Source organism: Syngnathoides biaculeatus, chromosome 20, assembly GCF_019802595.1.
Source record: "Syngnathoides biaculeatus isolate LvHL_M chromosome 20, ASM1980259v1, whole genome shotgun sequence".
NCBI lineage: Eukaryota > Metazoa > Chordata > Actinopteri > Syngnathiformes > Syngnathidae > Syngnathoides > Syngnathoides biaculeatus.
This window is the reverse complement of record NC_084659.1, coordinates 9832541-9846325: the sequence shown is the minus strand read 5'-3', so window position 1 is coordinate 9846325 and position 13785 is coordinate 9832541. Positions and strand designations below refer to the sequence as shown.

Genomic DNA, 13785 nt, shown 5'->3' with positions numbered 1-13785 from the left:
AAAATAAATTAAACAAATATATATATGATATACAGTTTTGTGAAAATGGTTAACTCGTCCATTGTGGCGCTAAATGATGATAGCAAACTTCCCCAAAAGCAGCTAACAACTATATAAAAAAAAGAAAAAAAGATGCCACATGCTTGCTTCAAGCGGTTTATTGGAACTGGTACTTCAGATGTAGTTCAAAATTAAACTTTTTTTTTTAAATTATAATTACACACTGTGTATTTTAATAGAGCACAAACCTTCCTTACGAAAGTCCACTAACTTCATGCTAACACATAATGAGAAATGCATTTGAGAGGCTTAAGAAAGTTGCATCAAAATTGTGGTCGTTCTAAAATCTTTCAATAATTTCTTTTGGGACAAAAAAAAAAAACTGTAGGAATGCATGCAGACAGAGCACACAACAATGCTCGCAGACATGCCGAAATTCTTTATTAGGTATCTGTACTTTCTTTGAATGTTTTTTTTTCCTCACCACTTTTACACCCTACATTTCAAAATATATGTTAGCCAGTTTAGAGGGAAAAAGTAAGACAAATGTTGATGTTTCTTTCTTTATTATGATAGCATTATCATGCTCTTTATCGGATTTGATTAAATGCAGTTGAAAACTTGCATTATGTCGGGCTTTTTGGCAAGTTGGCGTGCCATAGTGCCAGAGGCATCCTGGGAATCTTCGAGCCCGAGCTGCAGCAGTGTCCTGGCAGCTTCTGCGTGTTGACCCATGGAAGCCATGTGGAGAGCTTGTGAGAGATTTAAAAACAAATACAGACAATAGTGAGAGACAAAAAAAAAGTAGTTAGCCATTGTGTTCATTAAAGTTCCCAATTACTGTAAGACCCAACCTTAAATTTTTCAAATCCTTGATGTATTTCTGTTTAATTCCATTTATTTAAAGTTTCCAATTTTTGAAAATTCAGACTTTTGAAACTATGTTAAGAGGTACTAAAAATGCTGTTGATCACAATATTCTTTGCTCATGGTAATGCTCATGGCATGTGTAATTTGTAATGTAATTCTCAATAAGTAAGTAAATTTGTATTGGCTGTAAAATTAGCAATTGGGCACTCCGGTTTCCTCCCACATCCCAAAAAAAACAAGCAACATTAATTGGACCCTCTAAATTGCCCCTAGGTGTGATTGTGAGTGCGACTGTTTGTCTCTATGTCCCATGCGATTGGCTGGCGACCAGTTCAGCGTGTACCCCGCCTCCTGCCCGTTGACAGCTGAGATAGGCTCCAGCACTCCCCACGACCCTCGTGAGGATAAGCGGCTAAGAAAATGGATGGTTGTTACTGCTGATGAAGTGCAACAAAGTACCTGTTCTTCCTTTTTTGTCCCGAACATGAAGATCTGCTCCCAAGTCTAGCAGCGTCTTTATGGTGGAAACATGGCCTTCCTAAAAAAAAAAATATATATATATATATATATATATATATATATATATATATATATATTGCAGTGCTACAATATTTTTTGTAGTAATCAGTACAGATTCACATGAATGAGCGTTGTGGTACAGGGCCTCCCTCTCGTGGTGTACAAATGTATCGCAGTCCAAGTGGAGGTGAGTTGAATTTTGTAATAGAAATGGGAACATAACAATAATCCTACTTTGGCAGCGTAATGCAAGGAGGTGAACTGCAAGCCAGTGGCCCCCTGGTTCACATCAACATGGAGTTCTCGCACAAGGAATCGCAGCGCCTCCTCTTGGCCAGTGATCGCCACCTGGTGCACAGGCTGAACCCCGAGTATGTCGGCTGCAGTTGGAGATGCCTACGGCGCATATACACAAGTCATCTTATAGCCCAAGTGTCATGCCTATGAACATTCTAAAATAGATATTGTCATGGAAAATACATATAATATTATTCACTTCAATGTCTATACGAAAAAATAAATATGAGTGTGCATGCGCAAAGTTGCGGAAGTCTCATTCGACAAGCAAGTGGTGAACATATTGGCTGCATCTTCTGTCCGTGACATCACACTGGGACATTCGCCACTAAAAACGCGCTGTGCCGCCTACTATAGGACACGAACACGCCGCTTCTGAGACAGAAGCTCTTTTCGAAGAAGAGAACATCTCACAACCGATTGAAGTGACCGGGGCAATATTACCCTATCGTTTCGAGCCATATTTAGATGATATGCAGATCACGGCCAAACCGCTTGCGGCCAACCACCTCCCCGCCCGATCCACCTCGAACGTCCCGAGCGTTCGAGCAATATGCAGCAATACAACGAGCCCGCATTTTGGCTAACACGAAGGAACGGCGAGCTATCTTCCAGCAGATAAAACAGACAAGACCGCATGAGTGTGCTACTGCCCTGTACGTCACTTCCTGCTTCTTCCCAAAAACAAATCCCTCGAGAGGATTTTCATAGCGGGAGTTACAAAAAGCCATATATCATGTTTTGTGGTGAAAAAAAAATGCTAGGTCCTTACCGGCTACCGTTTTTTTCATTAATAACATACTAAAAATCCTGCATTTCATGACTGGACCTTTAAGATCCGCCATTCGAATATGCGATGCAAACATTTCGCAGTGCTCCTACCTGATGTTTCTCCAAAAGAAGCCTGGCCAACGAGACGTGCCCGTTCCTCACGGCGTCCACGAAAGGCGTGACTCCGCAGCTGTCTTTGTCGTCCGGGGTGTAGTCACATCTGGACAACGCGTTACGCTCAAAATGACTGCATTGTAGCAGACCTGTTTCAAATTAAACATGAGAGATACCAGATGCTAGATTGCATAGAACTTACCTCTCAAGCAAGATGGCAACAACCTCCTCCCGGCCGTGCATGGCTATACGACAAGCAAATGAGGCAAAAAAAAAAAATGAAATACATCAGAAATGCAATTGGATAACACGTTGAGAACAGCTCACCCGACGTGTGCAGAGGTGTCCTGCGCGTCTTACTCTCACTTCTCCACACGTCTGGGGCGACTTCGAGGAGGTAGCGGACCACCCGGGGGTCGCCCTCCCTGCAGGCGATGTGGAAGGCGCTCCAGCCGTCTTTGTTTCTCAGGAACGGGTCGGCGGAATGCTCCAGCAGCTCCCGGATCACGTGCAGGTTCCTCCGAGTGCAGGCCATCATCAGTGGGGTCCTGGGAGGGAGATCGCCTTTTTACGCCTCAAAACCCAGACCAAAAAAAAAATACAATGAAATTGTGAAACGCACACTATACAGAGGTACCTCGGTTTTCGAACGTCTTGGTTTTCGTACAAATCTGTTTTCGAAAGAAAATTTGGAGATGTTTTTTTTGCTTTGGTTTTCCATCAAAAATTGGTCTTCAAACAACCCAACCAGCTAACCCGCTGTGATTTTTTTTATTGTGCTTTCGAATGAGCGCGCGGCGCAACCAGTTTATTCACACACTCCTCTGCTCGCGGACGGGTGCCAAGTCGCTACAGATACGGTAGTACACTCCCAGCCTAGCATACTCGACTAGGCTAAAGCATGCATTTTAAGCAAAAAATAAATATATTTCTGAAATCATTTAATTATATAAAGTATTTAAACTATACATCTATTTCTACTATGCAGTTTATTATCAGGAAAAGCTAAAAAAAAAATTGCTTCAATTTTTTTTTTTTTAAATTGGAACGCATTATTTCATTTTCCATTCATTGTAATGGGAAAACGTGCTCCGGTTTTCGAACGTTTTGGTTTTCAGCCAGCCTTCTGGAACGGATTGTGTTCGAGAACCGAGGCACCACTGTACTTTATATCCCATAACATTTTGTGTTTGACAAGAAAATTAGCACGCTACTGTATTTTACTTATTAAAAACCCAATAACAACTTGACAAAACATGCCCATCATAATTCAAAGGGCAATGTGTTGTTCCACATTATGTTTGTGCATTAGCTACCAGGCAGTATGAGACATGAGAGCCGGTGAGTATTGCTCTATTGTCTGTCTCCATGTGCTACCACACCGTTTGTGTGCAAAGATCCATTCTTTAAAGCAGGGATCGCAAACTCAATTTACTTTGGGGCCGCTGGAGTCGGAGTCTGGCTGAGGCTGGGCTGCAGCATCAGCGCACATGAACTTAAAAACAATCCTATCTTCTCAAACATCTTTATTTTTTTAAAGACAAAATAATATGAAGAAGGACACTGGTGTTTACAACTTGTGTGCAAAACCTCTTAAATTCTTTTTTTTTTAAACTCTCCTTGGCAACACTGCTGTAACTTTCTCATTGAAATTTTTTTCTGTGCTTGCATCACGCCTGGTTGATGTCACACGCCCGATAGCCATCTGCACCACCCTGATTGGTCTGCTCCGCACACAACACTGCAAAAGTGTCATCCGTATAAAACTTGTGGGCTGCACCACTGTTATACTTTCATATTAAGGCAGGGGCCAGAAAATATCTCACAGGCCCGCAAATGGCCCACGGGCCACAAGTTTGAGACCGACCACCTGGTTTAAAGGGTTATGACTCCCACAACACCGATCAATTGATAGGTTTCCGATTCCGCCATCGTATGTGTCACAGAGGTCAGAGAACACAGGTGATAGGTGAAGCGTGAAGTTTTTTTTCTGTCGTTAATTGATCCGATTGGTGACGTCATTGGAAACCTATACATTCCCTGATTCGGCAATGTTCCAAATCAATTTCTTGTTACTACTATTCCTGTCTTCATTGTTTTTTTTAATAAATGACATTGACATGACATATGGAAAAAAAAAACTGGACTGTTTCAAGCAGGACTCGAACCAACATTTTAAGAATGTCAGGATTCAGCATCCACAGTCCTTCGCTCCACCAACTAAGCTAGCGAAAAAGCTAAATTTCGGCACCCACTCAAATATGTCTTATATCGGATATACAGGATATGAACCGTGTGTGTGTGTATACAGTGTTTGAGATAGTTTATGACATAATTCAAGCCTCACCAATCTGCCTTCTTTAAACAGTCCACTTGGGCTCCCTCCTGCAGTAGGTAGCTGACACAAGCTCGGTGGCCCATGGAAGCAGCTTCGTGCAGTGGCCGCTTATAGTCGTTGTTGTAAACTTCCACGTCGGTGCCGACTTCTTTGATGAGAAACTTTAAAATATCCACGTGTCCGTGTCGGGCCGCGTAGTGCACGAGAGTGTCGCCGGACCTGCCGAAGTGTTTGTCTCTGGAAGCGTCCATCAGTCCGCATGTCTGCATGTGTTTTTTCACGGAGTTGAGGTCTCCGTCCTGTGTGAGCTTAACCAGCTTTTTGAGAGCGTCTTCGTCCATGCTGGATGTAGAAAAGTCAGTAAAACCTAATAATTATCTCCTAAAAGAGAAAGAAAGAAAATGAAAACATTTCGCTCTGCTGGATGAAGGGAAACCGGAAGAACGTTGCCCAACCATAAAATAAAACATCGATTTAAGGAATTAGCAATACATTTCTAAATATGTCAAAATATGCATAAATATGACGTAATATTATAAGTATCAAAAATATAATTGCATTGCTTCCAAATTCGTGACAAATTTAGCAGAATCACTCTTTTGATAGATAAACCTTAACCGGCCTTTCAAGGACGAGAGAATTATGGGTAATGTAGTTTTTAAAACAAGAGGACTGAATCCTTTTTTTTCCCTCGTAAAATACTTTTTCCCACTGCTATTAATATTTAGTCCTTTAATGTAACAGTTCTCAATTTTTTCACACAAATTATCACCTAAAAAATACATAGCGAAAGTGCCACCATAAAAACATGGACGTATTAAATGCTGTGCATTTGAGTTTTATTTAATTCAGTTATTCTTTCACATACCACTAGAGAGAGCCCGCACTTAACACTTGTAGAATACACGCAAAACTGGTATTTTCCAGAATATGGGACTTTATTTCAAGGTTTTAATTTTAATTTTGGGGAAGGGAGCAACTCGAAGTCAATCAAATTACGACAGCTAATCCTTCTTCTGGCAACAAATGGGGGGAGAATGATCACAATCTTGGCAAATGAGGCCAGTCCCATCGGAGGAGAGAGAAAAGGGGAGAGAGAGAGAGAGAGAGAGAGAGAGAGAGGAGAGAGAGAGAGAAAGGGGAAGGAATAATGGTGAAGTGGGACAGTTGGTGGTGGGTCTGGGCAGTCTCACTCCTCAACGTGGACACTGAGCGCCATGCAGGACCCCATTCCCTCTGGCAAGTACCCTTAGAAATATTTTGTACGCTGAAAATCATGTTTCATAATGTAGTCTGTCTTTACCTAATGCGAGTTATAGATTTCTTTGATTGCCATCAAGGGATTAGAATGTGCTAGTTTTTTAATCAATTAAAAAAAGGTTATTTAATATGTACTTTAAGCCTATAAGTTAAGGCACAGAAATATATTATGTGCACATGTATAACATTTGCAGTGCATTATGAATGATTTTGATGTAAAAACTGTTGAATATATATATATGATTTTTGATATCAACTTGAGCATGTTTGCATTGTAAATCTGCACTTTTATGGCCTCATAAGTAAATACAGTCACAGTGGGGGTTTTGTGTAAGTCACCCTGCCTGCTAAACTGTGTTTCGTAAATGTATTGGAAATTTTGTGAAGAACGCTGGCTAGTTTACAGCTGATATGTAATTGTTTACTCTGGGTTCGATAATGGGGACTAGATGTGTGGCTGTGGTGGTCTATGTGCGTTAATTAGCGAGGAAAGCAACGCGTGGGTATGTTCCAAGCATAATTGTTCCATTGCTGGCTGGTTCTGGGAGCTTTCTACAGGGAGGGTTTCGGAACCTAATGAGTTCCAGATGCTTTTTGGCAGCTTAAAACAATGACAAACAAAGCAGATACACATGAACTAAAAGCGTGTGTCCTGCTGAGTGTTGGAGTTTCATTTGACTCTGCAAGATTCAAAAGCCAAACGCCGATCAGCTTATTTCGATAAAAAAATAATAATAATGATAAAATGAAACATGCAGTTGAAATGTAACCTGGCGTGATAAGGTAGGATGACTAGATGCTACGTGTTTTATTTATTTCCTCTTGCGAGGAAGTGGTAGAGCCCTCAGGAAGACAAAAAAAAAAGTTAAAGCCATCTGGCTTTAGTTTTCCCCCACCAACCAACTGACCCCTCCCGACATCCCAAATATCAACACTTTCCTCACAAACCCAGTGATGCACACCACATCTTAATCAGATAGATAAAGAGAGAGAGAGAGAGAGAGAAGGAGGGAGGGATGGACAGACAGATAGAGTCGGAGTGAGGGATGGATGGACAGATGGATAGATAGAGAGAAAGTGAGAAGGAGGGAGGGATGGACTGAGAGATAGATAGAGAGAGCGAGATAGAGGGAGGGAGGGATGGACAGGTAGAAGGAGGGAGGGAGCGATGGATGGACAAATGGATGGAGGGAGTGAGGGACGGATAGATAGAGGGAGAGAGAGAGAGAGAAGGAGGGAGTGATGGGCCCACAGATAGATAGAGGGAGTGAGGGATGGACAGATAGGAGGGAGGGAGCAATAGACAGATAAATGGATGGAGGGAGGGATGGATAGATAGAGAGAGAAGGAGGGATGGATGGATGGATGGATGGACGGACGGACAGAGAGATAGGGAGGGACGGATGGATTGAGAGAGAGAGAGAGAGAGAGAGAGAGAGAGAGAAGGAGGGAGGAATGGACCAAGAGATAGAGAGAGAGAAAGAGGGAGTGAGGGAGGGAGGGATGTACAGATAGAAGGAGGGAGGGAGCGATGGACGGACAAATGGATGGAGGAAGGGAGGGATGGATAATGGATGGAGGAAGGGAGGGATGGATAGATAGAGAGAGAGAAAGAGAGAGAGAGTGAGAGAAGAAGGGAGGGGTGGACAGACAAATAGATCAATAGATAGATGGAGGGATGATGGACAAATAGATAGAGCGAAGGAGGAGGGAGGGACAGATAGATAGAGAGAGAAGAAAGGAGTGATGGATGACAGTTTAAGGAGGGAGGGATAGATAGATAGATATAGATAGATAGATAGATAGATAGATAGATAGATATAGATAGATAGATAGATAGATAGATAGATAGATAGATAGATAGAAGATAGATAGATAGATAGATAGATAGATAGATAGATAGATAGAAGATAGATAGATAGATAGATAGATAGATAGATAGATAGATAGATAGATAGATAGATAGATAGAAATGCATTCTTAAAGTTGGATCTCTCACATCTCTTTGTGATGATCTTTTTTTCATCTCTTCCAGATTTTTCCACCTGATGCAGGTCCAAAAACATGAATGATGACTCTTCTCAGAAAAAGTGAGGATTTAATATGTGGTGATATTTTCTGTAATACGGGCATAAAAATGCCAAGCATTTGCCATCCGTGTGCCAGTCAATCAGGTCCTCGTGGTGGTGCTGGTGCTGATGCTGTACCTGCTCTTGTACAGCTCGCTACTCAGAGCTTCCAGCCAACATCACATTTCAGGTAAATGATTTTTTTTTTTTTCGCCAGCGAATATCGAGAAATTACGGCGCCTCCTCTCAAGGTCCCGTGAAGAAACTCGGTGGTACCGCGGCGAGGGAGACGGCTCACGTCATCCCTGTCGTCATCTGCGCATCAGAGGAGCGCATGGGCGCAACCATGGCGACCATCAACAGCATCCGGAGCAACACACGCGCGAACGTGCTCTTCTATATTGTCACGCTACGGGATGCCGTCCCATTGACCAGGTGTGACTTTATCACTTATGATTTTTCATCATTATATCAACAATTGTATGATTGCAGCATTTATTAGTCATTATATCGTCTATCTCTGTGTTGAAATATCTATGTTTTTTCAACAATTATGTATTATCTTATTGTCCGTGTCCAGTACGCAGCATTTTTTATCACTCTTTCAGACGTTACATAGAGGAAACCAAACTAAAAGGCATCAAATACAAGATCTTGGAGTTTAATCCGATGGTTCTGAAGGGGAAAGTGAAGCCGGACTCCTCCAGACCGGATCTATTACATCCCGTAAGTGAAGTTAAAAACTACGACCCGAGCGATATGACAATATGATCTACTTTGTGCTTTCGTCGGTTGTTTAACTTGAAAGCAGAGTTGCCAATTTTTTGGGGAATGTTTCTTTGAACTTGAACGATCTTTGTATTATGTTGGAATGTGTTAATGTGTTTAAAAAAAATGGAAATGTGTTGACGGCTTTGTTTTGCAGCTCAACTTTGTGCGTTTTTACCTGCCGTTGCTTGAGATGAATCACGAGAGGGTCATATACTTAGACGATGATGTCATTGTACAGGGTACGTACACTTGGAAGTATTTCAAGATGTAAAAAAACTTGTCTAGTAAACAATTCTTTTAAGGATTGAACTCTTTGTTGCCATTCCCAGTAGATGTAAAATCAAACAAACAAACAAAAAAAGAGAACTACACATTTAACCAAACAGGACACGAAAACGAGAATCGATTGAGTTTTAAACATCTTCTATTTCAGGGGCGTCAAAGTCAATTTTCTCGTGGGCCACGTTGTCGTTCTGGTTTCCCTCAGAGGGCCATTATGACTGTGAAACAATATCCATCCATCCATTTTCTTCACCGCTTATCCTCAAGAGGGTCGCGGGGAGTGCTGGAGCCTATCCCAGCCGTAAAGGGGCAGGAGGCGCGGCACACCTTGAACTGGTTGCCAGCCAATCGCAGGGCACATAGAGACAAACAGCCGCACTCACAATCACACCTAGGGGCAATTTAGAGTGTCCAATTAATGTTGCCTGTTTTTGGGATACGGGAGGAAACCAGAGTGCCCAGAGAAAATCCACGTAGGCATGGGGAGACCATGCAAACTCCACACAAGCGGGTCCGGGATTGAACCTGGGACCTCAGAACTGTGAGGCCAACGCTTTACCAGCTGATCCGCCTGTGAAACATTATAAATATTTAATTGTCTCATTATATTTAGGTCATCAATTTCTGAACTAGCTTTGGAATCAGAAATCAAGGGTAATGTGGTTTTCAACTGGTAACACAAAAATGCTTGTCATATCTCAAGTTGATCATTTATGATATATGACAGTTTGAAATTTTGGTACAGATTTTTACAAGAATCTTTTCAATCGAGACTGTAGATGTGGCTTCGCGGGCCACACAAAATCACGTGGTGGGCTGAATCTGGCCCCCGGGGCTTGAGTGTGACACCTGTGTTCTATTGGAACACTAGCGGTGGAGCAACCCATGTAGACAGAAAATCTAACGATGCTGAGCCAAATAAAGTAGTTTTTATCCTCTCGGAAAAACTATTGTTCCCGCTTAGTTCCAATAGTCCTCTTCTGTATTTTTGTCATCACATCTTTGTGTATATATTTCGGTGAGTCTTCCACTGTCCTCTCCACCTCCGCCTCTCTCAGGTGACATTCAGGATCTGTTCAAAATCAAATTAAAGCCGCAACACGCCGCTGCTTTCGCCACCGACTGTGACCTACCGTCTACTCACGAGATGGTCCGCAGTGTTGGCATGCAGGTGGGTGGGTTAACGTCTATTTCCGGAACCGGTGCACAAGGGCCTCTCCCGTGAGTGTGCCGTATCCCCTTTACAGACAACCTACATGGGCTTCCTGGACTACAGAAAGCAAGAAGTGAAAGCCCTCGGCATCAATCCCAACGACTGCTCCTTCAACCCCGGAGTGTTTGTGGCAGATTTACGCGAGTGGAAAAAGCAGAAGATTACCAAACAGCTCCAGAATTCCATGGAGGATAACGTCAAGTACGAGGGACTGTCTTCTATTTTTATTCAAGGAAGATGTGGGCTTTTTTTCCACCTCTCAAAAAGATTCACAAAAGTGTTGCTGCTATATTCCCGTTTAGATTGATTGATGTCATTTTTTTAATGGTGTGTTCCTTGTTTTACAGTGAAGAAAATGAGTATTTGAACACCCTGGTATGTTGCAAGTTCTCCCACTTAGAAATCATGGAGGGGTCTGAAATTTTCATTGGAGGGGAGGTGCACGTCCGCTATGAGAGAGATCATCTAAAGAGAAAAATCCAGAAATCACAATCTATGATTTTTTAAACCATTTGTGTGATACAACTGCAAATAAGTATTTGAGCACCTGTCCATCAGCTAGAATTCTGACCCTCAAAGACCTGTTAGTCTGCCTTTCAAAGTCCAAAAGTGAGATTTTGGGGAACAACCTCCTTCCCTCAGTCAGAGCATTGAAGGTGGGTCGTGGCTGCGTCTTTCAACATGACAATGACCCGAAGCACACAGCCAGGAAAACAAAGGAGTCGCTCCGTAAGAAGCATATCAAGGTTCTGGCGTGGCCTAGCCAGTCTCCAGGCCTAAACCCAATAGAGAATCTTTTACAATAACAATTTCAGACCCCTCCATGATTCCCAAGTGGGAGAACTTGCAATGTAGCGGGGTGTTCAAATACTTATTTTCTTCACCGTAAGGCTGATAGCATGTTTTGTTTCGTTTGGACCAGGCTAAACACCTACAGCAGTGCTATGGCAGGGGGTGTTGCCACCCCACCCATGCTGATTGTTTTTCACAACAAATACACGGTGTTGGACCCACTCTGGCACGTCAGACATCTCGGTAAGATCACCCGTCCACACAGATGCTCAATTCGCGAGGGAGGAGAAAAATACTTTTTGCGTGTGTGCACGTTTAGGTTGGAGTCCAGATTCTGGCTATCCCGAGAGCTTCTTGAAGAAGGCGCAGCTGCTGCACTGGAACGGCCCGTTCAAACCGTGGGGGTACCCTGCCGTTCACACGGAACGCTGGGAGAAATGGTTCATCCCAGATCCTTCCGGGAGGTTCTCCCTGATGAGGCCAGAGAGCAACAATTAACAAGGACTGTAGGATGTACCATATCTGAGCCATATAGGGGGAGGGGCTGGTGCTAAATTACTTTATTTGCAAGGAATTGGAAAAATCCGTGCGAATAGTGAAAATCCAAGAGTAAGTGACACCCATTCTTAATGTTTTGAATTGCTTATAGAGGCCACAAGATGGCAGCAAAGTATATTTTTCTATCAGACAAGGCTATGGCCGGATGAAATGATGCTCTTCCGCTCGCTTCAACATTTGGCCTGAGTACAGCAAACAGCAAATATATAAGGTGAGTTGTTTTTTTTTTTTTTTTTTGTTAACAAATGTATTTTCCATCATAGTATGTGCAATGAATGGGTACTTGATGAATTTTCCTGTTTTTATTGTGCTACCATCATGGAATGCAATACTGATCAACTGTCTTATCTCTGTGAGATGAAGTGAACTCATAATAAGTAAATATTGACAAAAACTGATTCCTGACAAATTCCACCATTCTCACTAAAATAAATGTATTGTGACAGTAGTTTTTTTTTTTTTAATATATATGCACTTACGCTGTATAGAAATAAAAACTATGCATGTACTGTACAGGATAAAGTATAACATTGATGCATTCATGCGTACATACATGAATAGCACAATTCATATTTTGGTTTAGCCATTAAAAAGGCATTTTCACCAAGTTAAAAGGTGAAATAAAACAATTTATTTCACTATTATTACATTTGTTGGTGCATTTCATGACTTTCAGTATCACCTTAGAAAGAGCGAGAGCAAAATACTACATACATGAAATATACAGTATGTAAGATGTCAGTTACATTTGTTATGGATTTAAAAAAATCCTGATAAACATCATAATTATACATAATCATATATGCCATTAATCCCATTTATATAATGCATGTATAATTAGGATTAGTCATTTATTATTATTTTGTATTATTTGATTATACCCTTTAGATACACATTATTTATTTATATATATGTATAGTATACTGTTTGTATCTTTTATAACAGGAATATTTAATTTCATTTTACTGCCATAACAACTGAATTTCTACTCAGGGAATCAATAAAGAATAACTAATATTTTTATTTCCCATGGTCATGGTTAAAAGAAATTACAATAATATCTAGAACAAAATACGATCTACAAAATATGATATGAATAAAGTCAGTTTCGTAGCACTTAGTTCCATAATGTTTTTTTTAAGTTGGTTCATTAATCTTTAAATGGCTGAGAAGGCACACATAGTATCATTTGTTGTTGACTAAATTGTGTACTTGATGAAAACTAGCAGCTCATCCTCAGACAAGCGAGTGTCTGTTTTAATCTTAGTCATCGTCCATTCATCCATTTTCCTAATTTTTTTATTTAGTCTGATAGAGTGAGGTAAAGGATTTTAGTTACATTTTATATTGGACAGTGGAACCAGTCGTGAATATGACACCTTAACCTTGTTCTAGTCAGTACTCGGGCCGTAGTATTTTTTTACTGGAGGGTACACGAGTCCGACAATCAGCTCTTTCACCGACTTCCTGTTTTTAAACGCGTGAGAGGTTCGCGCTGATGATTCAGTCATCACAATGACATTTTTCTAGTTGTGATCATGATGGATGATGTACTGTATATGGCACCTTTGTGTTCACAACAGATTCCATTCCATTCCATCCCATTTTCAACTGCGCCCAATTAGCCCCGAGGAGCTGCGAGTGTTACCAAATCCACCTGCCTTCAAATGTCAAAGGGCTTACTGTCTACACTTGAGATCATAGTTCTCATCGGGTCATCTCGAGAACACAACAACAAATCTGTTTCTCGAACGGGATCTGATCAATATCTCCTTCGCGAGGTCAGCTCGAGCGCACGCAAGTCAACAATAAATCAGTTTGGATGGTTTTTTTTGAACAGCACCTGATCAATATGCCATTCGCGATGTCAGCTCGAGCGCACGCAAGTCAACCACAAATGACACAGTTTGTATGTTTTTTGACCAAGACGG

At 41.5% G+C, this 13785-nt stretch overlaps 2 protein-coding genes across 6 annotated transcripts; one reads left to right on the top strand and one right to left on the bottom strand.

The window, feature by feature from the left end:
- Window positions 1–374: 374 nt before the first annotated feature.
- On the bottom strand, window positions 375–5402 carry ankrd16 (ankyrin repeat domain 16). 4 transcript variants are annotated; one of them, XM_061806568.1, is made up of 7 exons: window positions 4919–5402; window positions 2899–3119; window positions 2774–2816; window positions 2569–2704; window positions 1624–1785; window positions 1330–1408; window positions 375–752 (listed from the first exon to the last, which is right to left on the bottom strand). In XM_061806568.1, exons 1-7 carry the CDS (start codon window positions 5248–5250, stop codon window positions 604–606), a joined length of 1122 nt encoding a protein of 373 aa, XP_061662552.1. In that variant the 5' UTR covers window positions 5251–5402; the 3' UTR covers window positions 375–603. The 4 variants fall into 4 exon arrangements, with proteins under 4 accessions (XP_061662552.1, XP_061662554.1, XP_061662555.1 ...); XM_061806570.1 differs by having other exon boundaries at window positions 2569–2677; XM_061806571.1 differs by having other exon boundaries at window positions 2932–3119.
- A 194-nt stretch (window positions 5403–5596) lies between these two features.
- On the top strand, window positions 5597–12252 carry glt8d2 (glycosyltransferase 8 domain containing 2). Of its 2 annotated transcripts, XM_061806573.1 has the most exons (10): window positions 5597–6148; window positions 8205–8259; window positions 8336–8428; window positions 8490–8673; window positions 8847–8964; window positions 9164–9248; window positions 10350–10462; window positions 10539–10705; window positions 11427–11539; window positions 11616–12252. In XM_061806573.1, exons 2-10 carry the CDS (start codon window positions 8238–8240, stop codon window positions 11792–11794), a joined length of 1074 nt encoding a protein of 357 aa, XP_061662557.1. In that variant the 5' UTR covers window positions 5597–6148; window positions 8205–8237; the 3' UTR covers window positions 11795–12252. The 2 variants fall into 2 exon arrangements, with proteins under 2 accessions (XP_061662557.1, XP_061662558.1); XM_061806574.1 differs by lacking the exons at window positions 5597–6148; window positions 8336–8428 and having other exon boundaries at window positions 8221–8259; window positions 8456–8673.
- The last annotated feature ends 1533 nt before the right edge of the window (window positions 12253–13785 follow it).

Excerpts from the sequence above, each read along its gene's own strand:
- glt8d2 (XM_061806573.1), top strand. The coding sequence starts at position 8,238 with ATGATGACTCTTCTCAGAAAAA. Across the intron at positions 8,429-8,489 it reads CAGCCAACATCACATTTCAG|GTCCCGTGAAGAAACTCGGT; the intron begins GTAAATGATTTT and ends CCTCCTCTCAAG. Across the intron at positions 11,540-11,615 it reads CTGGCACGTCAGACATCTCG|GTTGGAGTCCAGATTCTGGC; the intron begins GTAAGATCACCC and ends GTGCACGTTTAG.
- ankrd16 (XM_061806568.1), bottom strand. The coding sequence starts at position 5,250 with ATGGACGAAGACGCTCTCAAAAAGCTGGTTAAGCTCACACAGGACGGA. Across the intron at positions 2,705-2,773 it reads GTTGCCATCTTGCTTGAGAG|TCATTTTGAGCGTAACGCGT; the intron begins GTAAGTTCTATG and ends GCTACAATGCAG. Across the intron at positions 753-1,329 it reads GGACAAAAAAGGAAGAACAG|CTCTCCACATGGCTTCCATG; the intron begins GTACTTTGTTGC and ends ATCTCTCACAAG.